Source organism: Panthera leo, chromosome C1 (genome assembly GCF_018350215.1).
Source record: "Panthera leo isolate Ple1 chromosome C1, P.leo_Ple1_pat1.1, whole genome shotgun sequence".
Taxonomy (NCBI): domain Eukaryota; kingdom Metazoa; phylum Chordata; class Mammalia; order Carnivora; family Felidae; genus Panthera; species Panthera leo.
The window spans coordinates 138,716,424-138,743,388 of record NC_056686.1 but is presented as its reverse complement, the minus strand read 5'-3'; the positions used below and the strand labels follow the sequence as shown (position 1 = coordinate 138,743,388).

At 35.2% G+C, this 26,965-nt stretch overlaps 1 protein-coding gene across 3 annotated transcripts in view; it reads right to left on the bottom strand.

Moving 5' to 3' along the window:
* The window catches only part of EPC2 (enhancer of polycomb homolog 2), a 121,403-nt gene that overhangs the window by 20,332 nt on the left and 74,106 nt on the right, over positions 1 to 26,965 (bottom strand). For 2 of the 3 annotated variants that reach the window (XM_042948741.1, XM_042948743.1), the window contains exons 3-7: positions 19,354 to 19,499; positions 12,711 to 12,917; positions 6,512 to 6,660; positions 5,600 to 5,732; positions 3,246 to 3,437 (exon numbers count right to left, since the gene is read on the bottom strand). In XM_042948741.1, the coding sequence (XP_042804675.1) occupies positions 3,246 to 3,437; positions 5,600 to 5,732; positions 6,512 to 6,660; positions 12,711 to 12,917; positions 19,354 to 19,499 (827 nt within the window). The remainder of the gene's footprint in view (positions 1 to 3,245; positions 3,438 to 5,599; positions 5,733 to 6,511; positions 6,661 to 12,710; positions 12,918 to 19,353; positions 19,500 to 26,965) is intronic. The other variant, XM_042948744.1, reaches the window with a different exon arrangement.

Sequence of the window (26,965 nt, the reverse complement as noted above, 5' to 3'; positions counted from 1 at the left end):
AAATTTTGAACCTCACAAATCCCTCTCTTCCTATTTTGAGAGGAAAAATGTGTTCTCCACATTATTTCCAAACTGTGGTAATTACCACTGAGCAGGGTCATCCAGGGGAGAAAGGCATTTGGTGAGGTTCCAATATACCTCCACCAACCCTATGGGGGAGACACAGAAACAGTAAGCTGGGGCTGATTCTTCTTCCCGTGGAACCGAGCCCCAAACCTGAAATTTGAAAGGAAATCCCCAATGTGAATTTTATACTTTGGTTCCTTTGCAAATCCTCTACCTCTTCTAAAATACACACAGGGGAAGTGTCACAAAATCTCAGAAATTCTTTGCATAAAATATACCACCCCTTCCTCCCGACCACCATTCTTCAGGAGTGGATTCGAGGATTTAGTCTGAGACACAGGAAGAGAGAGCGGACATTAGGAGAATCAGAAGTGTGATTAAGAAAAGACAGGGCTTTAATTCTGCTCTGTTGCAAATCAGTTGGAGAATCTGGTTAAAATGTCTATTCTCTTAAGTCTCCCTATTCTCTTTTTCCTTGTTTACTGGACAAAGAAGCAGCACATCATTATTTTACAGATCTTTTTAGCAATAAAATCCTGATTTTTTAAGAGTTCCAGCCTAAATAGCTGCCTCACTGAATGATATCCAACTGTATAGGTAAATACTTATTCTTCAGTGACAGGGGATACCATTATAAAAATTGATAAGAGTTGTCAAAGACCCAGTAAAAGGACTCAAGAGGAACTTAAAAGTTTCAAAATATAATTTGAAATTTTGATGTGGGGTTGAAGGCTGGGGACTATATGAATAAACACAAGAATTTAGAATAGGAACAAAAGTCCCCTAATGCGAGAGGAATATATGACTAATATGTAAGTGTGTCCCACTATCAGGAGGATGGACTGATTCCAGCACTAAAGGAAAAGTTTCCATAGGTCATAATATCCCCTGGTGTCATTCTTAAGAGCTGGGAGTGTACAGCAAAACTTTAAAGGCTCTCTTCAGTTACACCAATATAAGGCTATTATTAATATATACTGAAACCATGTCATATTCTTACTTAAGATTCTTTAATAATGTTCTAGTGTGTATAATGGTAGATAGAAGCCATCTGCCACCTGGCTACTACTGCAAGCATCATTCTGTTCAACCTCTCTTCCCTTTTGTATTTTATGCTCCAGTAATGCCAAACTGCAAGCAATTCTCACTTACATGCTGTTTCCTCTGCCTAGAAGCCCTCCCTACACTTTCTATCGGAAAACTACTATGTGTTCGGACATTATTTTCCTCATTCCTCCAAAATGGCCACCTAATTAATATCCCGTGGCTCTTTAATGCACTGAGTCTAACTGGATGATCCTTTGACAAAAGTAATCAATTATTTCATTAAGTGCTTTTCAAGCGCGTACTAAATTAAAACCTGTATTTGTGCATTTTACAATACATATGAATGCTAAAATATCTGGGATAGAAAAACTAAATTAGTGATAAAAGAGTAAAAAAAACACATAGTCTAGTCAAAGGGAATACATTTTACGATTCTACATTTTAAATAGTTACAACCATAAAGTGTTTTATAAAACAGTTTGTTTCCAAACGTCTGTAATGTTGGTTAGAATTTTTTTTCTCTTAAAGCAATGAAATAAAAATGTTAAAATATAATAAAATGTATTTGTTATAGCATTCTCTTTACATTGATTATACCATATAGACAAGAAAAAAGAGGGTGTTGCTAGACCAGGTGCTAAACTATAAATATGTATTTATCTTTTAAAATTCATCCTTTGATACATAAAGGTCTTGTTTTAAAAACAGCACTTGTGAAAGTGAAATTAAGAATTTAAAATTTCAGGGGCACCTGGATGGCTGAATTGGTTAAGCAACTTCAGGTCAGGTCACGGTCTTGTGGTTTCATGAGTTTGAGCCCCATACTGGGTGGGCTCTGTGCTGATGGTGCAGAGCCTGCTTATGATTCTCTTTGCCCCTCCTATGCTCTCTCTCAAAATAAATATAAAAATTTAAAAAAAAAAAAAAAAGATTTTTAAAATTGCAAACATCTTGCTATAAACTGTTGCAATATAAATCAAAGAATTATCTTCATGATTTACAATTTGCATTAGTTCTTTGGAATCTTTATAATTAAATGATTATTGCCAGGGGCGCCAGGGTGGCTCAGTCAGTTAGATGTCCAACTCCTGATATTGGCTCAGGTCGTGATCTTGAGCCCTTCGTCAGGCTGCATGCTGAGTGTGGAGCCTGCTTCGGACTCTCTCCCTCTCTCTTTAGATAAATAAATAAACATTAAAAAAATATAAATAGTTATTGCCCAAATTAGCAAAGTTTACATTAAAAATTGCAAAACAAAATGCTAAAAAATTGTTAAAAAAATTATTGTTGGTTATTGTTGGTGAATATTTACAATTATGTATTAAATATCTTAAAATATTGATAATCTTTGGTTCAGTAATTCTACTTTTTTTAAGTTTATTTATTTATTTTGTGAGAGAGTAAGCACAGAGAGAGGGAGAGAGAATCTCAAGTAGGCTCTACATTGTCAGTGCAGAGCCTGAAGCAGGGCTCAAACTCATCAGCTATTAGATCATGACCTGAACTGAAACCAAGAGTTGGACTCTTAACTAAGGCACCTAGATGCCCCTGAGTAATTCCATTTTTTTTTTTTTTAATGTGTACTTATTTTTGACAGCCAGAGGGAGGGAGAGTGAGAGAGAGAGCATGCATGTGAATGTGAATGGGGGAGAGGCAGAGAGAGAGAGAGAGAGAGAGAGAGAGAGAGAGAGAGAGAGAAGAACAGAAATTCCAAAGCGGGCTCTGCTCAGATAGCAGAAAGCCTGATGTGGGGCTCGAACTCATGAACCGTTGAGATCATGACCTGAAGTTGGCCGCTCAACCAACTGAGCCACCAGGTGTCCCAGCAATTTCATTTCTAATAATCTACTTAATTTAAATACAGACGGAAAAAATAGAAACATTCATTTTTATAAAAAGGAACACTGAAAACCACCTAAATATTCCAGAGAATAAATTCTATCCAACTGAGAGAACATAATGGAAAGTAAATACCACATGAGTGGCTACATAAATAATGTGGAAAATGTTTATGCTATACAACATTAGGTGAAGAAAGTAAGAATCAAAACTAAGAGGTCAATTATGTTTTAAAATATAGCAATATAAAAGACTAGAAGGAAATGTCTTTAAAATAGTTTTAAAACAAGCACCTGTGGAAATTCATCTTCATCTGAGCTGTGAAAGTCATATTGCTTAATGTCACTCTTATTGATCACAGGCAATGTCTCAGGAGTGGGTTGCTGAGATGTTATCAAAGCCTCTGCTTTAGGCTTCTTTGGGTACTTCTTCTTTTGACGAACCACATCAGAAGCCTCTTCTTTCAAAGACAAATGATGAGGGTGCTGTTTACATGACGATTTTTCCCCCAAAAGGAAGAAATGAAAATCATTTTAGAAATCATGAAAAACTATACTGCTCTTTGAAAAACATACATTTTTACCCAGGAGGTGATTTTATTTACTGTTTTTAATATGCAAAAATTGTGGTCATAAATTGAAAAATGTTTTACTTTTTTCAAGTTGTGATTAAAAATAATAATGGTACCTAAATTTGCTTTTTATATTGTTATTTATACTTAAACTATGATGTTAGTGATTTAAATAAATTACTCTATTATTATGCAGTCCAGCATTTAAAAGTACTTACATTTAATTTTAATTTTATTTAAATCTACTGTATTAATGATTAATAAACTTATTTGAAAAATAACTTGAATTAGATTATAAATTCATTAATTTATTTCTACACTTGCTTTCAATTTTTAAAAATGTCTATGGTTGGTAATCTTTTTGAGGAAAATGAGTTTATTAACTAGAAAAAACTTCGCTTTTTTAGAATTACTACCTCAACTGAACAGTAATCAAACTGTTCTCAAGTACCCTAGAGTTCTGTGATAGCACTTTAGAGGTCATCTGGCAACCAGACTGACAGATGGGGTGGGTTTCCAGCGCCCCCTGCTTTCCACCCCTCAGCAGAGAAGCTCTGTTACTATCTGTTTTGACATACATAGTGGTATTCCTCTTAATAAATAGGGTTCTACTACTTAAAAAGTTTGGGAATGATTGTTCTAATAGAGCACCAAAGTACAAGCAATATTGAAGTGAAAAAATATTTAAGAGGTTCTACATTTTCCCGTGTAGTCCACATTTTTGTTAAAACTACTGCAGGGTCAAAAATGGTACATACAATGAAAATGTTGCTTAAATGGCAAATTATTTAGTGATATAGCTAGGTTTCCTACAATGGTTAAATCTATGGCATCAAAAAGAGAACCTCACCCTCTTCGAAACTACCTATATTTTAAGGTGGGATGTGTGACAAGATAAATAAAGTTAGCTATGTGTAATGGGGTGGATCAACAATGAATGAGCAACCGTATCTCTAACACTAGTAAACATTCTGAGTGTTTTTCCTACAGATGATCTAAAATAAAAACCTAAAATATAGGAAAGGCTGATTCTGTCAGTAATTTCAGGTTGAGATTTATCTTCTCTACCAATCATATACTTGGAAAAAGCATTGGTTTATATAAAATGGATTTTAAAAAATAACTTAGAAAATAACATTTATTGCGCTGATAACATTTTTGGCTATAGAGGCAAGTGTGTTTTAAAAAGAATCAAGTAGGTGGGCTAGATGCCTGTGATTAATAAGAAAGAACTTTTGTGTTTGAATTGACATCAGCTGATTAAAGGAGGAGTCTTCCTGCTCCACATTCTTCTTTGACCTTTAACAACGAACCCAGGAAAAGTAAGAATTGTGTACATTTTTAAAAGATGAATTTTCCACAAACACCCTATGTTGCTTTTTAAATCTTGCTATATACAAAGTTCCACTGTCTAAATGCTCAGTCAATACCTATTTCTTAGTTAAATCTAAGCTCCTTAAAGGTTTTATTAATGAATACTTTAATTAATGTACCAAGTGAATACTGGATAAATACAATTTCTTGAAGTCTAAAAGACTTAAATAATCACTGAATCTGGCTCTTTATTAGCGAAGAAAATAGCATCTGGAAGTTACAGGACTTCTTCAAATCACTCAAAGTAGATAGCAGTTGATTCTGGAAGTGATAATGAAACTAAGAATAACTTTCAATAATAAATAGTCTCAATGAAGAAAGCTTTAATCTTAGATTTTGATGCCTGCCACTACAACGCAGGATTCGCTAAGGCTAGTGATAACAACTCAACTTTAATTACCCATATTCTCTAGAGAAGCAGATAGCACAGTGAAAAGCACATGGTTTTTGGTGTTAGACCTAAATCTTGAATCAGCCACTTATTAGCTATATAATCTAGAAGTCACTCAGAGATAAAATCTGTGTCAATGGGCTGCTATAACGATTAATGAGTTAATATGTATGTAAAAATTCCTAGCAATAGTAAAAACTAACGCATGTTAATCACTTTCTTCTTTAACCAAACTATACTAAGACAGCTGATGAAACCCCTAATTGTCTATACAATATTATCATATGTGCTTCTCCCCAGAGGATATTCACCTTAGTTTTACATTCTTGGACTTTGTGATGATTTCCATTATGAAGAGTTGCTGGAGTGGCATATAACTCTTTTTCTGATCTATTGATTTTCACTTCATTAAGGATTTCACCGCCATAGTCTCCCAAATGATATCTTGAAAAGGTCACAAAATATAAGAAAATGTTTTGTAGTTGAAAAATAAATTAGAAAAAAAAAAAAAAAACCCAATGATATCGCAATTAACTAGAACACAACTAATTAATTAATCAGATTATTCTTTTAAAAAAAGATTATTCTTGAAAGAAAATTTACAGGAATAAAGAAGTTCATATTCGGGATATAGTAAGACAAAAACCAAAAAACCCTCTAAGGTATACAGAAGACAAATTTCTCATATATTTAATATTTTCAAACAGTGGGAAATGATGTTTAGAATGCTTACCTCAGGAATCACATAAAATTCTGTCAGGTGTAGTTTAGTCTATTTAGTTATGCAGGAAAAGGACTACTGCATTAGAGACACATTTATAAAATGCGTTGAAACAAAAAATGTTTTCTACCTAGTTAGAAAATAAAATCATTTAAACATTCATTTCCCTCAAATTTTAATAGAAACTTTAATAAAAAGGATGGACAAAATGATCTCTAGATTCTTTTCTAAATAAAACTAAAGGATTCTGAAAAAAAAATTAAGTATATTAGAGGATCTATACATAATACACACAAAAATATACCCCAAATTCGCAATCCAAACTGATAATCTAACTTAAAAAAAACTGGCAATACCCGGATTCTTCAAAAAATGTAGATTTCATTTAAGAATCCATTTTAACTGTTTTAAAGCATGGCAAAAAATAAAACAAATCATTTGGTTATATTCTGACCATCATTTAGCTAAAGCTACCGTTAGTATACAACAGCAGCAAGGTTACCTTTTTTCCACAACTTCTAAGGTTAAGTGCAATAATTCTCGTTTTGTTTTCTCTCTTCTCTTAATCATTTCCAAAATTGTTATGGCTCTACTAAACTCTCGTCTCAATTTCAACATCTTTTCATAAGAGGCTTCATCATTCTTACGATTCTGTTGAAAACAACAATTTTAGAAGAATAAACAATCCAATCATCAACATTTCCATTTTCATTCAACAAAATCTTATGAGATCCAAAACTGTTTCATAAAGCAAAATGTTAAAAAAGTATTAAATATAAAAATGTTAAAAATCATCTTAAACAGCAACTACATAAGAGAACCTATTTAACTCTGAAAACAGAAGTACAAGCAAGTATCTCTCAAATATTAAAAAAAAATGCTGCCCACTGTTGAAAAGATGGAATGATAGAAGGGATAATTCCAACGTACACACATTTTTAAAAGTCTGCCTGAAATAAAACCTAGTGTATCAATCAGAAAATGCAGCCCATTGAAATTGATGCAAGGCATTTTCCAGTGACAGAAACAGTTCTGTTAAAGCAAGGTTACCTACCAAAAAAAAAAAAAGCCAAAATGGGTCTCTATCATTCACCTCTGTAACTGCAGGTTGGAAGGTTCAATATACCACAATGTAAACACTCACAATGACAATGACAAGCAAAACTTCCTATCAGAAACTCAGATATAAAACTGAAAGTAGGATATAAAGTATCTCAAAGAACTGGACTGTCATGTTTCAAAGTAATAACACCTCACTGCAGGGCAGAAAACAAGTGAAAACTCTAAATTTCAGAGTGTTGTTAAGAAGGCCCCACTGAGAAGCCTGAGATTTAATTTGAACCACTCCAAATCAAAGTCCTGCTTAATAATGAAAGAAGGCTCAGTTGTAATTAGCAACTATTTGCATAAAAGTTACTGTTAATATAAAATATTGTGTTTAATCAAATAACCACAGAATATTTATAGTAGGCATGGAACTATTTGTTTAAAAACAGACCATTACCACCTCTCATTCTATGTATCCAGACACTGCACTTAAGCAATCTTCTCATCCTTGAGTTAATAATACAATGACATTAGAAAGAACCTGAAGCCAGGTTTCATATTGGAGGATTATAAAAGAGAAAATAAAACTTAAAGATTCAAAGTTTTACTTTTTTCTTTAATGTATAGTTTCTTGTATTTGAAACTTAATCATCACTTATAAAACATAACCTAAACTAAATCTCATTAAGGTACTGCGTACCAAGTATTTTAAATGTTATATTAGTCATTCTTTTATTTCATCAAAAGGAAATTAATTTTTTTACCCCTTCAGTACTATGTGACAAAAGGCAAAATCTACAGCATGGTTTTAAGCAAGAAAACTTGGCAAGCAGGCAGAAATACCTCCCAACTGAAAAAAAATTAACATTACCAAGAGCAAATATTAAAGTGTCCCCCTGTACAGAGTACTGCACATGTCCCCTATCCTCAAAAGGCTTACAGTCTAGTAAGAATGAGACATACAGATTCAAAAGACAAGTAATAATATAAGGCTACATGCCAGCTGAACAATATTCAAAAGTGCACCGGAACCTTTTAAGATCACCCCCTCTTCACTGTTTTTTGTGGACTATATGCTTCTGCCCTGTCTTAACCATTCATTTTCTGCTCTCTTTAGGCCCAAATTAACTACCCTTACTAATTTTTCCTTTCTCTAGTCCTCTCTACTGTTTTTTTACTTTTTATTTTGAAATAATTTCATATTTACATAAAGTTAAAAAAACAGTATGAAGAATTCTTCTGTATTTTCATCCAGATTGCTCAAATGTTATTTATTATTTTACATTTGTTTTATCTCTGTCTCTCTATGTATTTATTTAGTCTATGTTGTGAGGAACTAAAATGTTTGTGTCCTCTGAAAATTCATTTTGAAACTCCAAGGCCCCACTGTGATGGTATTTAGAGGTAGGGCCTTTGGGAGGTGATTAGGTCATGAGGGAGGAGTCCTCACAAATGAATTTGTGCTCTTATAAAAGAGACCCCAAAGAGCTCTTTCTCTTGCTCCTTCCACCATGTGAGGACACAGTAAGATGATCACTTCTGAATCAGCAAGTAGGCCCTCACCAGACACTGAATCTGCTAGTACCTGTATCTAGGACCTTCAAGCCTTTAGAACTGTGACAAATAAATATTTGTTGTTTAAAGCACTCAGTCTATGGTGTTTTTTGTTACAGCAGCCTAAACGGACTAAGGCACATACACATGAATGTATAATAAACACATACACAAATATGCAAAATTAGCATATTTTTTTAGAATTTATTTTGAGAGAGAGAGAGAGACAGAGAGACAGAGAGACAGACAGAGAGAGGGAGGGGGAGAGAGAAAGGGAGAGGGAGAGGGAGAGGGAGAGGGAGAGGGAGAGGGAGAGAGAGAGAGAGAGAGAGAGAGAATGTGGGGCTCAAACTCACCAACTGTGAGCTCATGACCTGAGCCAAAATCAAGAGTCGGATGCTTAACTGACTGAGCCACCCACGTACCCCTATTTAAAAAACATTTTTTGAGAATGGTTGGGATGTGTACTGTCCCTTCATCTCTAAGCACTTTAATATGTACTTTCTAGAAACAATGATACTCTCTTATATAACCAGTAACCATTATTGAAATCAGGAAATTAACATTGATGTTATCGTATTATGTAATTTAAACACTTTATTCATATTTCACTGATTGTCCTACTAATGTCCTTTATAGCAATAAATATAATTGTTAAATATGTATTTTTATATGTTTATGTAATTGATGCTATAAAGGACATTAGCAGGACAATTATTTTTATTATTAAATTCACTCATAACAGTAAATTTTTTCCTGGTCTAGGGTCTGATTCAGGATCACAATTGCACTTAGCTGTCATTGTCTCTTTAACGTCCTATAATTTGGAATAGTTCCTTTGACTTTCTACAGTGATCCTAGTCTTGACATTTTTAAATAGAGGCCACTTATTTTGTAGGATGTTCCTCACTATGGGTTTCTTCAATGTTTTCCCACAATTAAATTCAGGTTATGTATTCTTCATAGGATTATCATAAAAGTTATCATTGTATCCCTCTCTTATATCAGGAGTTAAATGATACCTATTTGTCCCATTACTGTTGATGGTAATTTTTATCCCTTGATTAAGATGCTATCAGGTTCCTTTAGTCAAATTACTATTTTTAATTAAAAAGGACACTGTAGGATTACGTACCTTGTTTCTCACCAAATTTCCTACCACTAATGTAGTATCCACTGATTCTAACTTTTGCCTGAAACAATTATTACTATCGTGGCGGCCCAATGGTGATGTTCAAACTTCATCATTCTACTGAAACTTGGAAATTTTAAAGTTCTACTGTAAGGAAAAGTGTTCCCTTCTCTTTTATCAGTTAATCTACCAACCAACCATCCATTCATCCATCCGTCCCTCCTTCCCACCCTCCATCCATCCATCCATCCATTTATATTAGTATGGACTCATGGGTTACTATGGGTTATTCATTATTTATTTTGACATTTAAAACTTTCCCACATCTGGTTAGTAGAGTCCCTTCAAGCTGGCTCTTGAGGCCTTCTGACATGGGTCCAACATGCTTTTATCTTTAATCAACAGTCTTACTGTCTGGCATAACAGAATGTTCCAAGCGTATCTTTATATTTCCCAGCCCTAGACCTGGAAACACTATTTTTCTAAGGATTTCTGGTTCTTTTTGATGGAAAATGGCATTTAAAAATCAAGATGTACATGCTAGGCATGCTCACTGCTACTGAGTATCATTGCTTCTAGACTCAGCGAACAGAGCTAGGAAATACACCTGTAATATATGTATGTACACAACATTCACAGATCTATATCTGACTATACCAATATTAAAAACAATGAATTCATACTGATATCTTTTCTGTGCTTTTAAGATGGCCCTATCCCTGTTTTCAAATCTATTCACTTCCTTTACCGTTCCTCACAATGGTCTCTGCTCTGGACCAACTCTTTTTTCCCTATTCCCAGTTACATATTATAGTTCTGACCTACTGCCCAATCTTCAGGGAAGTAGTTCTCAAACTGCTGCACTTTAGATTTAACTGTAGACCTTTTTATAACCAAGGATAATTCACAGGAGATTGTTACATGTGGCCAGACTGAGAACAACTACTTTGAGTTTCCTCTCTTGTCTTTCTCGTTTATTCTGGGCCACAGAGAGGGAGGAGAGAAAGCACAGATGTTAACAGTTGTATATATGGGGTTAAACATATTAAACACACATGCTGATTTAAGACTTCCCAATCAGCACTTTCAGACATGTTGGTGCCTTAAGACTGTCTCATTTAAGAATGTCCTAAAAGTACTTAAGCACTCCCAAATTAAGTATTAGTTTACCAAATTAAAATTAAATTCTAGCCTGCCAAGCAAATATTTCAGAAGTCCTTTATTTTAGCACCTCTGCATGTAGCTATGCACGTGTTTTCAATCTGTGGAAACAAAAAAGTAGAGAACCTTTGCTAGCAATATTCATTTTTGCAGCTCCCAGTGCTTGTCCACCTCTGGAACATCTAGGGGTATTCATTGTTGACTGCGTTCCCAACTTTCTCATTTTGAACCATAAACATTTTGAAGCAGCATCAGTGTGCATGAAGGGGAAAAGTCTTTGGTCCCAAAATTGAAAACAGAGAGGAATAAAAAGACTACTGGAAAAGAAAATGTACCACTCTGCAGAGGAAGGTGAAAATAACAGGCAAGAGAAAGGGTAGAAATCAGAGTGTCAGGAAAAAGCAATACTAGTTATTGCACAATGAAAGCGCCTATACATTGGAATGCACTACTAGCAATTCCCAATATGCACTGGTTAGAAAACAGTGATTTAACCTATTTAAGAATAAAGCTGATTTAAACATTTAAAATGTTGTTTACATGTCAATAAATACTCCCTAGTTTTCAGTTCTTCACACCCACTCACTGAAAGAAGCCTAATGGTATACTTCCTTCAAAAAAACACTGCTAAAAGTCTGTTTAGGAATGTATCTGAATTAATTACATTTCTTTTAAAAAGCAATTACTAGTTCATATTTTTCAACGATTCAGGTAAACTTCCTCTTCCTCATGTCTAATCGCCTATATTTACAAATTTACCTCATCCCAGTCTTTTCTAAGCAAGATGTTACACTTTCATAAAATATCTCAGAATATCTTATCTAAGAACTAAAACGCCAAGTTGAAAACTTAGCCTGGTTTAGGCAATGTCATCTAAACTTGGGACATCTAAGACAGACTTACAGAAACTGGTTATTAACCAGTAGTAGAATTTTTCCTAAAATATACTATTCCTGGCAGCTGTTATGTTTCACAGCTGTTACATTCACAACTGACAAGGACAAGCTTTTCATGTTAGGAGAAACAGGAATCCACAGAAAAGGCTTTGCCTCCCATCATAATTCCTCATGGCTTTTACATTTATATGTTCTAATTTTCTGCAATGCTAGAGAATGTGTTATTGTGTATGGTGTTTACTGTTAATTATGAGAAATAGAAGACAATGAATACCACCTGTACAATAACACTTTCTTCTATAACATATCATTCCACAGCATGAGACCCTGTTTCTCTTATGTAAAATTCTGGCTCACACTGCTTGTGAAAGGCAGATGGGGACAAGTTCATCAATTAGAAATCTGACACAACTGACAACTCAGAAAAGAAGAAAAAGATTCCACTGTTACTTCTGACTATGGGAAGAACAGGCTTGAAAAGAACCTTTCCTTCCTTCCCATGACCCCACAGTAGCTAAAGGGAGTCAAGTTCTTTTTTATACCCAAGAATTAGAATATGGTTTCAAAAGAGCTATAAGCTCTTAAGCTTCCCAAACAAGAGGATATGTATAAAATGTATAGTTTACTGAAGAGCTCAAATTTCTGAGATATATAAAGATAGAGAATTCCTTTTACTACTTCAACTGTAAGTCTGAAATGGTAAATTCAGGAGACTATAAAGGGCATGGATATTGGTTACTGTACCAACAGAAGCTACTGAAGAGCAGGATTTCTAACATTTGGTTCAATTCAACAATGTTATTAGCTCGTCTTTATGTTCAAGGTATTCAAAATTATTGAAATTATTAGCAGAAAAAAATTGATCTTAAATACTATTAAGGCATACTAATTAAATCTAATTTGCCCATTACCTTTCGAGTTTGCATTTTCTCTGTTCTCCTCCGAAAGGCAACATAAGGGTCATTGTTGGTGGAGCCATCTCTTTTCTCTTGTTTTATCTGAGGAATGAGGGATGGCCCTCTACAGTTTTTACGTTTTCTTACCCAGTAGTCATACACAGCTTTAATAAGGTAATCATCTTCGTTTAGCAGCAGTTTTGCTTCCTGAAGTGTTACAAGCTAAATGAAAAACACAAATTGTCATCAACTATGTTTGAAAATGAGAAATCAAAGTTAAACTATGATCAGTCTAACGATGATCAGACATCACGATCGCAGAAAACAGAATTCAATTCAATCTAACAAAGGATTTGTTAATAAGGAGATTCATTCAAAAATTTACATTTTGCCCTGAGAGGTAGTAAGAACCACAACTTAAAATACTTAAGAAGACTGGGGGCGCCTGGGTGGCGCAGTCGGTTAAGCGTCCGACTTCAGCCAGGTCACGATCTCGCGGCCCGTGAGTTCGAGCCCCGCGTCAGGCTCTGGGCTGATGGCTCGGAGCCTGGAGCTTGTTTCCGATTCTGTGTCTCCCTCTCTCTCTGCCCCTCCCCCGTTCATGCTCTGTCTCTCTCTGTCCCAAAAATAAATAAAAAACGTTGAAAAAAAAAAAAAAAAAAAAAAAAAAGAAGACTGAATGAACAGTAGTTGGGAAGACTGCAACAGATCTACGCCTCAGGTAAGTCTTGGACTAGAAGACACCTCGGGTCCATCAAAAATCTGATAATCTGTGATTCTATACATTTGAAGATCTAGTTTTCAACAGTCTACTATACTAGGTTCTTTCTGTGCTTTTGTTTTCCAACAGAAACCAGAAGATACAGAAGGTTTCTTTCTATATCTATCTACAATGAAAGATTAATATTTTCCAATATACTGCAACTAATATAACAACTTTCTTTTGAAACTGTGAAAGAATAAACTTAGCATGTTTCCAGAGGTTTCAACATTAAGCAATCTTGAATTTCTTGTATGAATTACATATAAAGGCAATTCTTCTAGCGAAGCTACTTTAGTACTAGAGAATCCTTGTTCTCAACACTCATTCTGCTAATAACATTGTTACGTCTGTGACAGCAGCCCTCAGATGATTCCCCTTGGAGTTTTGACACAGGTATCTCAAGGATGTCCTTCTCTGTTATCAATACAGTCAACATAATGTTGACATATCTCAAACTAAGGTTTGTAAAAATTTGCTTGGTCACATGTTTCCTTGTTCCTTGTGAAGACTGATCAGCTTGAGCAGGATGGATTATGGGTTATCCATACCCATTTATACCCATTTACAGGGAACTCTAGAAAAAGATCATGGAGTTAAGGCTGGAAAACTTCAACGAAGTGCTGTTATCACAATCTTTCTACTTTATCACTTTGGAAATGAAGATTCATTTTCAAAACAAGTTGAGATATCTCCTAACAAATGTTTCCCTTAAACTCAGAAATTAAGGGAAAAATTTTCTCAATGAAACTGTAAGATCAACATATGAATCAATATGAGGGTTATATGAAGTCAATGGAAGACGGCATGACCCACCAAATAAATTTGATCTCTGATTTCTCATACTGGTATAACTTCATAGAATAAATGCAATAATCATTTGGATTTCCAGTCCTGTGATGGTGATTACCAGGGTTAATTAGTTGGTTTCTTATTATAATTTGGCTGCCAAGATTGGCCACAGGAAGAGAATACACTGACAATGTCAACTCAAGTATTCTAGTCCATGTAATGATTACTTTTAGTGTAATGAAATTATATGTGGCCATACTTTGGCTTATTCAATGTCTCAGTGGAGTCAGCTTCAACTCATCTGAGAGTCTGAGTAACTTGGTCTTTAAAGTGGAGGGCCACAGCCTGGAATAAGAGACCAAACCAAAAGCAGCAATATTTCCAAACATCACTTTAAATGGGCAACTCCGTTAGCTCAAGTTCTCTGGAATGGCCCAAAGTCTACAAGGCCAGTGGTAGATTAAGAATCAAACTTTCTGGATCCAGTAAAATTCTACCTCAGGACATCTGAGTGGCTCTGTCGGTTAAGCGTCTGACTCTCAATCTCTGCTCAGGTCATGGTCTCACAGTTCATGAGATCAAGCCCTGCGTCGGACTCTGCACTGACAGCGTGGAGCCTGCTTGGGATTCTCTCCCTCTCTCTCTGCCCCTCCCCTGCTCACTCTCTAAATAAATAAACTTAAAAAAAAAAAAAAAGAATAATTCAAAAAAACACACCTTAATAAAACACAAAAACCAAAAAACAAAAACTCGACCTCATGCTTACAGCATCATAACATTACGAGCAGCTCTCATGTGCTCTGGGGACCAATGGTGTGATATGCTACACACCTTCAGCTGTTTGTGGTCATTCTGCTTCTGATAAAATTTTGTAACCTTCACTAATTATACTCTAACTCTAGAGTATGGAGGAGGATAGGTTTCTTTCCATCAAGCTGCAGAGCGGTGATGAGTTTCTTATCCAACATTACTACCAGAATAACACTGCTTCCTATCCTCCTGCAGGAAGTGTCATGGGATTAAAACACTGCCTCAGGTCTCCTTCTCTGGTACTTCTTGTTCCTTCTAGAAATGTCCTTCTGCCTGGTTGATACATACCCTCTTTATATCTCAGGTACCAAGAATTCAATACATTGTTTACAGTTAAAGATCCTGACCTTTCTTTCCAGTGTTAACTGTATTTTCTCAGTTGACTGATGTTTTTATGTTGCTATACAGTAAATTTTTATTTTAACCATTCTGTTAAAAGTATCTTTAGCTATTCTAAGGCAATTAGTGTCACTGGCATCATTATGATCACAGTGACAGCATCAATTTGAGTGGGCAAAAACTATTTGCACAGTCTCAAATTATGACACATGATTAAATATCCACAAAATCAGAATCTTACTACTTTTCTATCTTAAGAAAAAACTTCTGCCATTTAACACTTTCTACCAGAAAGCAGTGGAGACCACTATTTACTTGATAAAAAGGTCTGTGGTAAAATTTATTATTTTTAAGACAGCTCTGAGTTGTTTGGTTTCCTTACTTTGGGGGCCCGGAGGTGAGGAGATTAAAAATTATTCTACTAGTGGGCTTTTCTTCTAGACTACTACTAGCTCCATGAAGACAAAGATCATTTAGTTTGCTTACATACAGATTTATGGCTTAGCAATTTCAATAAACACATTTATAATACACAAATGAATAAATTATGCATAAAATTAATGTTTTTTAATATAGTCAATTAAGCAATAAGTAGTTAATAATCAACTCCTACCAGTCCACCGTTGTTTTATATAGCTTGTGGGGAAGACAGGAAAAAAACTGATAAAACCACTACCTACAGAAACTTACAATATGGCAATGGACGCAAGGCAAATACAATTTAAACAATAAGTGAACAACGTAAGAACTTTAGAACTGAATATTAGTGCATTAAAATATATGAGAGAATCATAAAATACTCCATCTGGGAGTGCCTGTGTTGATAGCTTAAGATACAAGCATAAATTCTGAGGACAGATATTGAGGGAAACAGCAACAAACATGATGTAGAGGAAAAATGGAAGAGAAGATGAAGAAAGAAGACAAGACTCAAGAAATGTGGAGGTCAACAGCACCCACTACTCTAGGGACATTTAGTAGGATACAGGCTGAAATGGATGGATGACAATGAGAAGGTCAATGGTGCCCTGGGTGCAATTTCAGTAAACTGAAATGGATTGTAGTATGGGTAAGAGTTAAACAATACAGCTAATCTTTTAAAAATTTAACTGGTGACAAAAAAAAAAAAAAAAAAAAAAAGAGGAAAGACACAGGGTAGTATTTTATAGAGAAATATGAGGTCGAATGAAAGGCTTCTCTTGGAAATAGGGACCCATGACATATTTTTGGGCAAAGGTAGAAAGACTGAAGAACTGAGAGAAGAGATAATTAAAGATGAAATATTCAAGCAATATACAGGTGGAAAAAGAAGAGTGAGAATTAGAAATTTAGGGACTGAAGGGATTAAAAAAACCCCACATCATTGTGAGTTTTGGGTCACTGGAGAGATGAGGAATACAGTACAGGATCATGTGGAGTTAAGAGAGTAAGTCAGAAAAGCTAAACTTGAGAGGTCTGGGGACTATCTAGGTGGAGAAGCCAACAGGCAACATGAAAAGAGAAAAAAGAAAGTCCTGGAGCTTGAGAAGGAAGTCAAGGGTAAAGATATACGTATTATTACCCTCAGAAAAATGCTTGCTAAGGTGATATTATCCCAAAATACATAAGGTAAGAATATCAAGAACAGAATTTCAAGAAACCCTGATGTTTGCAGAAATTAATGAAAAGGACTCAGTAGAAGACAATTAGAAGGAATGGTCAAAGAAAATAATTTAAAAAATCAGAAGAGAATGAAGTATATTCAAAAGAGCAAAGGTGAGGTGTTTCAAGAAATAAAGAGCTCAATTAAAATAAATGAATGAGGACTGAAATTAATCACAGCATTTGGCAACAGGAATTTTCAATAATGACTTCATTGCAGTAGTCTCCACAGAATGATGGGAGCAGAAGCTTTGTCTCAGTCTATCTTTTATGTCTTTTCTGTCAACCTAATAAATATTGCTTTAACCACAAACTTGATTCCTTGCCTTGAGATCTGCTACTATGTTAGCTGCCAAAAAGGAAAAATAAAGAAATCCGTGAATCCATAGTTCAGGTACCTGGAATGAGAAGAGTCTTTGGTATCTTTAATCCTTAGTTCTAATAACAGGACCATTATCTTGTCCCTAAGGCAAACTTCTACCTTTGTCTACACTGCCAAAAGCAGGTGCTACTATGCTCTGAGCCTACCCAATTTTAGGGCTTTGAAGCTTGTCACTGAACAAAAAGAACTAAAAAAGGATAGTGTTGATTGTATGTGGACAGTTAAGTGTATTACTGTTCACGTGTGTTTTGTTTATCCTGCCCCACTTAGATGAGAAACTCCCCAAGGGCAGAACTTCTGTCACCTCCCTTGTTCACCTAAGCACTAAGTAATTACTGACTGAAATGAAAGAAAGCAAATTACAGAACAGAGCATTGAAGGCTTCTGAGGATATAACTTCAGCCACCAAGAGTAATTTTTGAGTAATCATGAAAAATAGCAGATATACCAAAATAAAGACTGAACCTAAGATTGCTAGAAGTTTGCATATAAAGAAGAAAAATGAACCTATACCTGATGCCAATAATCAAAATCTTAGAAAAACTGTGAGCACTAATAAGAATATTTTCAATATTCAATTTGATAATTAAAACAAATTTCCAATAAAAAAAGATGGTCTTTCAAAAAACCAACTAAGTTGAATTTTACAACATTCGGTTTCCAATGTACTTTTTTTTGATTGCACATCAAATATTACTTTCCATCCAAATGGGGGGAAAAGACTGGAAGAAAGGCTAAATATGCAGCAGGCATTTCACAATGGAAAAGTTTTGAAAAATGTTCTGAATAGCTGGTAATGCCTTAAGGATTTAAAGGACTTTAGTTGGGAGGTAAAGGAAAATAATGAATTTGTAATGGGTAAACTACTGAAAAGTGTTAACAGTCTACTATAAAATGTTTACTTTTATCTCTAACTTCTTACTACATTAATAACAATTAATATATTAATACACCACACAGATACACCAAGCAATTATTTTTTAAAACAATTTATTTTTAAAATCTAATTACAACAATCTATACATGCTCATTATAGTAAATTTGGAAAACAGAAACAGAATAAAGAACATAATAATCACCAATAATCCTATCACTTAAATAGAACCAATAGTGGTATTTTGCTGGATTTTCTTGATCTTTTATTCAATGTGCACATATAAATGTAAACACTTTAAATGAATCTCAGAGTTTTGCACTTAAACAATTCTGTATCCTTTTTTGAAATCTAACATTATATAATGAGCAATTTCTGTTAATATTCAAAATAATTATTTTTAATGGCTATGTGATATTTTACCCTACAGACAACTCATAAGTCATTCTGAACATCCTTGTTCAAAAACCTGACATTTTTACCAGTTATTTTTTTTAAGAATGACTCCTAGAGGTAGGATTACTAAATCAAAAGGTACACGCATTTTAAGGTTCCTGACATATGCTGCCTAATTGCTTTCCAAAAAGACCATACCCTTTTAAATTCTCTATACCATATTTAGAATGACCCACTAAAAAAATTATTTCTTTGCGAATAATTTTTTCTTCACTTAAAATTTTAAGTAATATATACGTAAAACTAAAATGATAATGAGTACCTTAATAAATCTGAGCTTAACTAAGCCAGATTTGGTATAAGATATCTGCCTTAAAGACCCAACCAAGCAAATATAGTCCTATGAAAAGGATCGAGAAGGTATTAAATACTATTGCAGCTAGTATTATTTTTATATCCAAACAAGAAGTCAGAATAGTACTATTCATACTCCTATTCAAAGAAATTATGCTGAATTATTCAGTTCAAGGAATACTGTAAACAGAAATTCTAAGATGTCAGGGAAATTTAAAAGGCAATATACTCAGGTCTAAAGAAAATGTAAAATAAAGCTACTAACTGGATTAACTTTAAGACAGGAGACATTTTTACAAGGGTACAGTACCTGATTAGAACTGGCTTTTTCAAGTCTGTCAATCATAATTTCAAATTGCAAAGGCTTAATTTCCATCTTTCTGTTAAGTCTATTTAATAAGGTCTCATCTTCTGAATCCATATCATAATCTGGTTGCTCGTTGTCTAGATTAAAGGCTAGAAAAGAAAAGAAAAATTCTTCAAACTGAGGAGAAATTATGGAGTTACAGTGTGTTTATATTTGACCACAGAATACTACTAAATCACAACGCATTGACCAAAGAGAAGCTCATGAGCAGACATCTAAAAATTGGTTTCAGGGTACACCCAAAACTAATGTAACATACATCGTATGTCAACTATACTCAAATAAAAAAACAAAAACAAAAACAAAAAATTGGTTTCGGAGACTGGAAGCACAGTGTAAGAAAAAATAAAATCTGAATTCATAGATGTGAATTAAAGTTTAACAGAACAGTAAAAGCAGTAACTAAAATTAATCTATTTTAAAAATAGAGGATCACAACAACCTACTGAAGATATCTGCAAGTGACATATTCAATAAAGACTTAGTATCCAAAATATATAAAGAACTTACACAACTTAACACCAAAAAACCAAATAATCCAATTAAAAAATGGGCAGAAGACATGAACTGATGTTTCTCCAAAGAAGACATACAAATGTCCAACAGACAGATGAAAAGATGCTTAACATCAGTCATCATCAGGGAAATACAAATCAAAACCACATGAGAGATCACCACACATCTGTCAGAGTAGCTAAAATAAAAAACCCAAGAAACAACAAGTGTTGGCAAGAATGTGAAGAAAAAGGAACTCTCTTGCACTGTTGGTGGGAATGCAAACTGGTGGAGCCACTGTGGCAAACAGTATGGAGATTCCTCGAAAAGTTAAAAACAGAACTACCCTATGATCCAGTAATTGCACTACTGGGTATCTACCCCCAGTACAAAAACACTAATTCAAATACCCCTACATTTATTGCAGCATTATTTACAACAGCCAAGTATGGAAGCAGCCCAAGTGTCCATTGATAGATGAAGAGATAAACAAGATGTGCTATATATATAACAGAATATTATTCAGCCATAAAAAGAACTGAAATCTTGTCATTTGCAACAACATGGATGGAGCTAGACAGTATAATGCTAACTGCAACAAGACAGTCAGAGAGACAAATACCATATGATTTCACTCATATGTAGAATTTAGGAAAAAAAAAACAAATGAACAAAGGAAAAGGGAAAAGAGAAAGACAAACCAAAAAACAGACCCTTTACTATAGAGAAAAACAGATGGTTACCAGAGGGGAGGTGGTGGGAGATGGGTGTAAGAGGTGAAGGGGATTAATAGTACGCTTATTTGGATGAGCACTGAGTAATATATGGAATTGGTGAGTCACTATATTGTACACCTTAAACTAATAAAGCACTATATGTTAACTATACTGGAATTAAGATTTAAAAAATCAAAAATAGAACATCATGAAATATATGCCAAAATACTAGCAATTATTAAAAAAAGATGTTATATATTTATCAACATGGTAGTTTGGTAATATAATGAGAAGCTATCTAAGAAAATTAAGAATCTAGAAATAAACTCAAGTGCAAAGTGTATGTATCATAAGAATGGTATTTCAAATCACTGAGGATAAAGGAGATTATTAATAAAAAGGGATTATACATACTAGTTACCTTTTAAAACTTAAGTTAGAATTCTACCTCATTCCTAATACCAATAAATGATGTATTTAACAAAATTTTATAGTAAAAAATAAAATGCGAAAAATGCTAGAAGAAAATGCAAGGGGAAAAATGTTTGGGTAGGTATAAGCTCAGAAGCCATAAAGTGAATTAAATAAATGCAAACACAGCAACAAGATATATTTCACTTATCAGACAGACAAAGATCTAAAACTTGATGGTATGCTATTTTGGAATGAATGGGGGAAGGAAATCTCAAACACCATGAGGAGGAAATTAAAACTGGTATTTAGTTCAATTAAAGACACCTACTCCTGGACTTGGCAATTCTATTTCTAGGAATTTATCGTATAAATATACAAACAGACAAATATACACATACAAGAATATTAGATGTGACACTGTAAGAAGTAAAAAATACAAAAACAAGCAATGTATGTGGGAATACAGAAATACTGTATATAATGGTTTGTACATACATGGAATAGACTGAAGCCCTAAAAATGAATGATAATGATGTATGTATACTGATAGGGAAAGACACCTATCTTAACAAAAAGTGAGAAAAGCTAAGGTACAAAACAGTGTACATGTGCACTTATTTTTAAAAAATATAAATAGAATATATATGTATACATATATACTCTTTTAAGTGCACAGATTATTTTTATATAGTGCACAAAGATACGTTTTTATTTATTTTTTAAATTGTTACATATTTATTTTTGAGAGAGAGAGAGCGGGAGCAGGGGAGGGGCAGAGAGAAAGAGAGAGAGAGAGAGAGAGAGAGAGAGAGAGAGAAGAGAAGAGAAGAGAAGAGAAGAGAAAAGAGGAGAGAGAGAGAGAGAGAAAGAGAGAGAGAGAGAGAATCCGAAGCAGAGCTTTCAGCACAGAGCCCAACATGGGGCTTGAACTCACCAACCATGAGATCATGACCTGAACCAAAGTCAGATGCCCAACTGATGAGCCACCCAGGTGCCCCAAAGATACGTTTTTAAAAGGGTAAGGAGAGGTGCGCCTGGGTGGCTTAGTCCATTAAGCATCTTGATTTCAGCTCAGGTCATGAGCTCACAGTGCATGGGATCGAGCCCCACATTGGGCTCTGCTGCACTGTCAGCACAGAGCTTGCTTGGGATTCATTCTCATTCTCATTCTCTCTCTCTCTCTCTCTCTCTCTCTCTCTCAAAAATTACTTCTGGTTAAAGGTACCTTTCAAAGTCCCTTAGATTACCTTTTACTTGGATATATTCACATGCAAGTATCTGACAGGCATAGTTATATAGTGCAATGAAAATATGAAGAATCCAGAAGTAGTAATACAAGAAAATTTCTCAGAGCTAATAAATAAATGGCAAGAAGTTTTCAGATTAAAAGACTTTACTGACCATGGTACAAAACGAGTGGCATGCAATTCAATGCGGCACATAATGATGGGCTAGCTACTGCCCATTACTTCATGATACTATTATGAATATGAATATTACTACTACATAATATTATGTCTATTATATATTTTGTGTTAAGGGGAAATATGTGCTCCCCACATTTCCACTCAAATCTTCAGGAGGGAAAAGTACAGGAAAAATACTTTCAGCTTCTCCCTACCCCTGTACTTTCTCCTCAGCCAAGGAAGGCGTGACTTAGATGAATTTGCAAGGAGGACCTAATCAGTTCAATATCTTTGAGAGCATTATCTCTTGTGCTTCTTCCTTCTCTTGAAGAGGGGCATTCTAGTCAGCCCTCTACTACATGGTAAGCATAGGGGCCAATTCTCCCTATGCGGAGGCCTGCTTTGTCTCCAACCAGTGCCCAAACAATGGTGGGTAAGCTTGTCTAATTCAGGGGTTAAATATGAGAAAGTCCACTGAGGTCACGTATCTATGTCTTGTCTTCCAACACCATTTTTATTAGTATCCGTGTCTGTTTCTCAATTGGTTCCAAAGTATAAAAGAAAAAAGAATGTTGTTTTTTGTCCTCCTAAGCAAAATTTGCAGGCTACGCTCAACAATTTATAAGTGGCAATGTTTTTGTTTTTGTTTTTTTTAAAATTTTTTTTTTTAATGTTTTATTTATTTTTGAGACAGAGAGAGACAGAGCATGAGCAGGGGAGGGGCAGAGAGAGAGGGAGACACAGAATCCAAAGCAGGCTCCAGGCTCCGAGCTGTCAGCACAGAGCCCGACGCGAGGCTTGAACTCATGAACCATGAGATCATGACCTGAGCTGAAGTTGGACGCTTAACCGACTGAGCCACCCAGGTGCCCCGGCAATGTTTGTTTTGACTTCAGAACATTCTGTCTTCTATACTGCAGTCTCCATCATACAGCCTCTAAGATCATACATATTCTCTGTTCAGTTTATTCCACTCACCCTATTCTCTCTGGTTATTTGCATAACTACGATGCAATAGCACATGTGGTGTAAGTACTCTCTAACACACTGAATATAAGTTAAATGAGAGCACTTTAAATTCCCAGCCTTGTAAAAACATAGTAAAACAAACATGGATAATTTCCCTATCTTAATTCTGTGAATTTAGAACTCTTCACATAAACCTATGCTTGTTATTTATAGATATTAATCACGGTATCTGTCTGTGAACCCTCCTATGCCATGTTTGATACCGTGTGACATTCCATTCCACAGGGTTAGAGTAACTGACCCTAAACACCTAACCCATTGGTAACCAGTGACCTATGAAATAGAACAGGGTTTAAAGCTTTTGTAACAGAAATGTGAACACAAAGACTGCTTCTGGTTAAATAAGGCAGAACGAACACAAATACGTGTCCAAAAATTCCAAAATAAAAGTAGAGCAATGTTTGTTTGGTTTTTTTCTTCCAATGGCATTTATCTTCAGAGGTGATGAGAACAAGGAGGTAAGAATTATCAATCAAATTTTCAGACTTACAAAAGCTACAGCTTAGCAGACAAGAGAACACTGAGATATAAAACAGTCAGGGCAGGGCAGTGGGGGAGGCAGGTAGAGAGAAAACAACTTGAAGCAGGAAAACTCCCCCTATCCATCTAAAGACTTATTAAGAGTTGAGATCAATGGTTACTCTCTGAAAGAAGGGGTAAAACACTTCTGAAAATAGGAAAATTAGTTAAAAATCTTTATATGGAGAATTAGATCCTTCTCTTGTCCAGTGTAGCTAACCAAATAGTTTTTCTCCCAAATGGTAGAAGCCTGGCAGATTAATCTGCAAAGGCCGATCCAGAGAGCCTGTGGGCTCTGGAGCACCAGGCATATACCGAGGGAAAGTAAAAGCCTCCATACCAAATGAGAAAGGGTAAGCAACAGGCTATGTGTTGAATCATGAAATCTGCCAGCACTGCCATCCACTGCCATCTCACCTTGCCATCCCCACCTCCCAACTCAGCTATAAAAACAAAAACAGGGGCGCCTGGGTGGCTTAGTTGATTGAGTGTCCCACTCTTGATTTTGGCTCAGGTCATGATCCCAGGGTCGTGGGATCGAGGCTCATGTTGGACTCTGCTGAGCATGGAGCCTGCTTTGGATTCTCTCCCCCCACCCCACCCCTCTTCCCTGGTCACACACTCTCTCGCTTTAAAAGAAAAACAAAACAGGAGTGCCTGGGTGGCTTCACTGGCCGACTTCAGCTCAGGTCATGATCTCATGGCTTGTGAGTTCTAGCCCCGTGTCATGCTCTGTGCTGACAGCTCGGAGCCTGGATCCTGCTTCAGATCTGTGTCTCCCTCTCTCTCTCTGCCCCTAACCCACTTGCATTCTGTCTCTCTCTCAAAAGTAAATAAATATTTAAAAAATTAAAAAAAATAAAAGAAAAACAAAAAGCCAAAAAAAAAAAAAAAAGTTAGCCACCACATAAATGATCTTATTCCAATATAACTGGGACAGTCAAGTAATGCAGATATTTGAGAAAAGACAGCAAAACAAATATAATGAAAAAAAGAAACTCAGAGAAAACAATGAGAATGAAGAGAAAGAAAAAAATAACCCTTACAGAGATATTACTGCATCCATGAAAGTAGAAGAGAAACAGGATACTATATAAAAGGAACAGTTAGAGAACAGAAAATTAAAATTTTAAAGTATAATAGCAAAAATAAATAACATCAGCATTCTCAACAACGCTAGATGTTAAAGACAACAGTGTTCAAAATTCCTAAGTGTTCAAGAGTCAAAACAACCTAAAACCCTCTATCCAGCCAAACTATCAATCAAGTATGAGGCTACAATAAAAATATTATCAGACATGCAAGAACCCAAAAAAATGCACCTTCCAAACACCCTTTCTCAGAAAGCCACTGGAAAGTGTGCTCCATTAGAATGGAGTATATCTAAACATAAGAGAAGTCTGGAATCCAGGAAAGAGCGAAGCAAACACATGAGAGAAGCGAAGAAATTCCCAAGATGATGTTGACAGATGACAACCATGTAGTAAGCCTAAGAGCAACCAGTCTAGAATAAAGCAGCAAAATTAATGGTTCCAGGAAAAAATGTCCATGAAAGAAATAAAATTAACAGATTATTTGACTGTTTGAACATATTAAAAGAGTCATACTTCTATGGGAGAACTTGCATTGAATTAATGAAAGGCACATAGAAAAAGAAACAGAAACAGATAAGGAAGTTGTCTCCTTTGAAAATAAAAACCTAAGCAAGAAAGGAAATGTAATCATTAAGTACTTGTTTCAGTTGCTAATATTTGCAGAATACTGTATACACTGAATACTGATTTAATAATGTAATTATAGCCAAAAAAAAAGGGGGGGGCAGGGAAAGTGTGTCGAGTAGATAAAAAGAAGAACATTTTAAATAGAGGAGAGAATATATTTTTCTAAAAAGTAGCTATCTCAGGGTGCCTGGGTGGCTCAGTCAGTTGAACATCTAACTTCAGCTCAAGTCATGATCTTGCATGCATGGGTTCGAGCCCTGCATTGGGCTCTGTGCTAACAGCTCAGAGCCTGGAGCCTGCTTTGGATTCTGTGTCTCCCTCTCTCTCTGCCCCTCCCCTCCTCAGGCTCGGTCTCTCTGTCTCTCAAAAAAATAAAATGTTAAAAATAATAAAAATAATAAAAAAAGAGGTGGACATACATTTAAAAAAAAAAGCAGTTATCTCTCAGAATGGGATAAAGACTGCCCTTATTAGGGGAAGAAAATCTCAACTAAGCCTATTGATAAGCGTATTAACCTGATAAAAACATGTGATTTAAAAGACCTAAAAACCCAAACCAACCCCCCCACCCCAGAGGCAACATGTGTGTTAATGATGGGAACAAGTGAAAAGGTACCATTTATAATATGGGCCAAGGAAGACCAAAGCTGTGAGGTAACAGAAATGAGAAGGAAAAAAGCAAAAGAATTCCAGTTCTAGTTTATAAGCATTAAGAATCCTTACAAAAGGCACTTGGGTGGCTCAGTAGGTTAAGTGTCCGACTCTTGATTTCAGCTCAGGTCATGATCTCACGGTTTTTGAGTTTGAGCCCTGCATAGGGTTCAGCTCTGACAGTGCAGAGCCTGCTTGGGATTCTCTCTCTTCCTCCCTCTCTGTTCCTCCTCAACTCGCAATCTCATTCTCTCTCTCAAAATAAATAAACATTAAAAATTTCTTTAAGAATCCTTACACTAATTCCCTTTTTGCTTTAGTTAATCTGAATCGTAATTGCTAACCTTATAATAAAAAGTATCTGTTTAATACACTTAATCCTTGGTAAAAAATGTTTCCCCGAGGGTTAGTACAACTTATTTTGAGATTTTAGGTTTCAAGCAGAACTTTATTTTTCCTTTGATTTGTTTGTAGTCCTAAACATTTCCAGTTAGTATTCAGTAGCTTAATAAAACCCTAATTCAGTTGTTGCTTGTAAGTACTGTGAATTACAATTACTTGTAACAATGGTTACCCCTGATGCAATTCCTATTATCCTCAAATG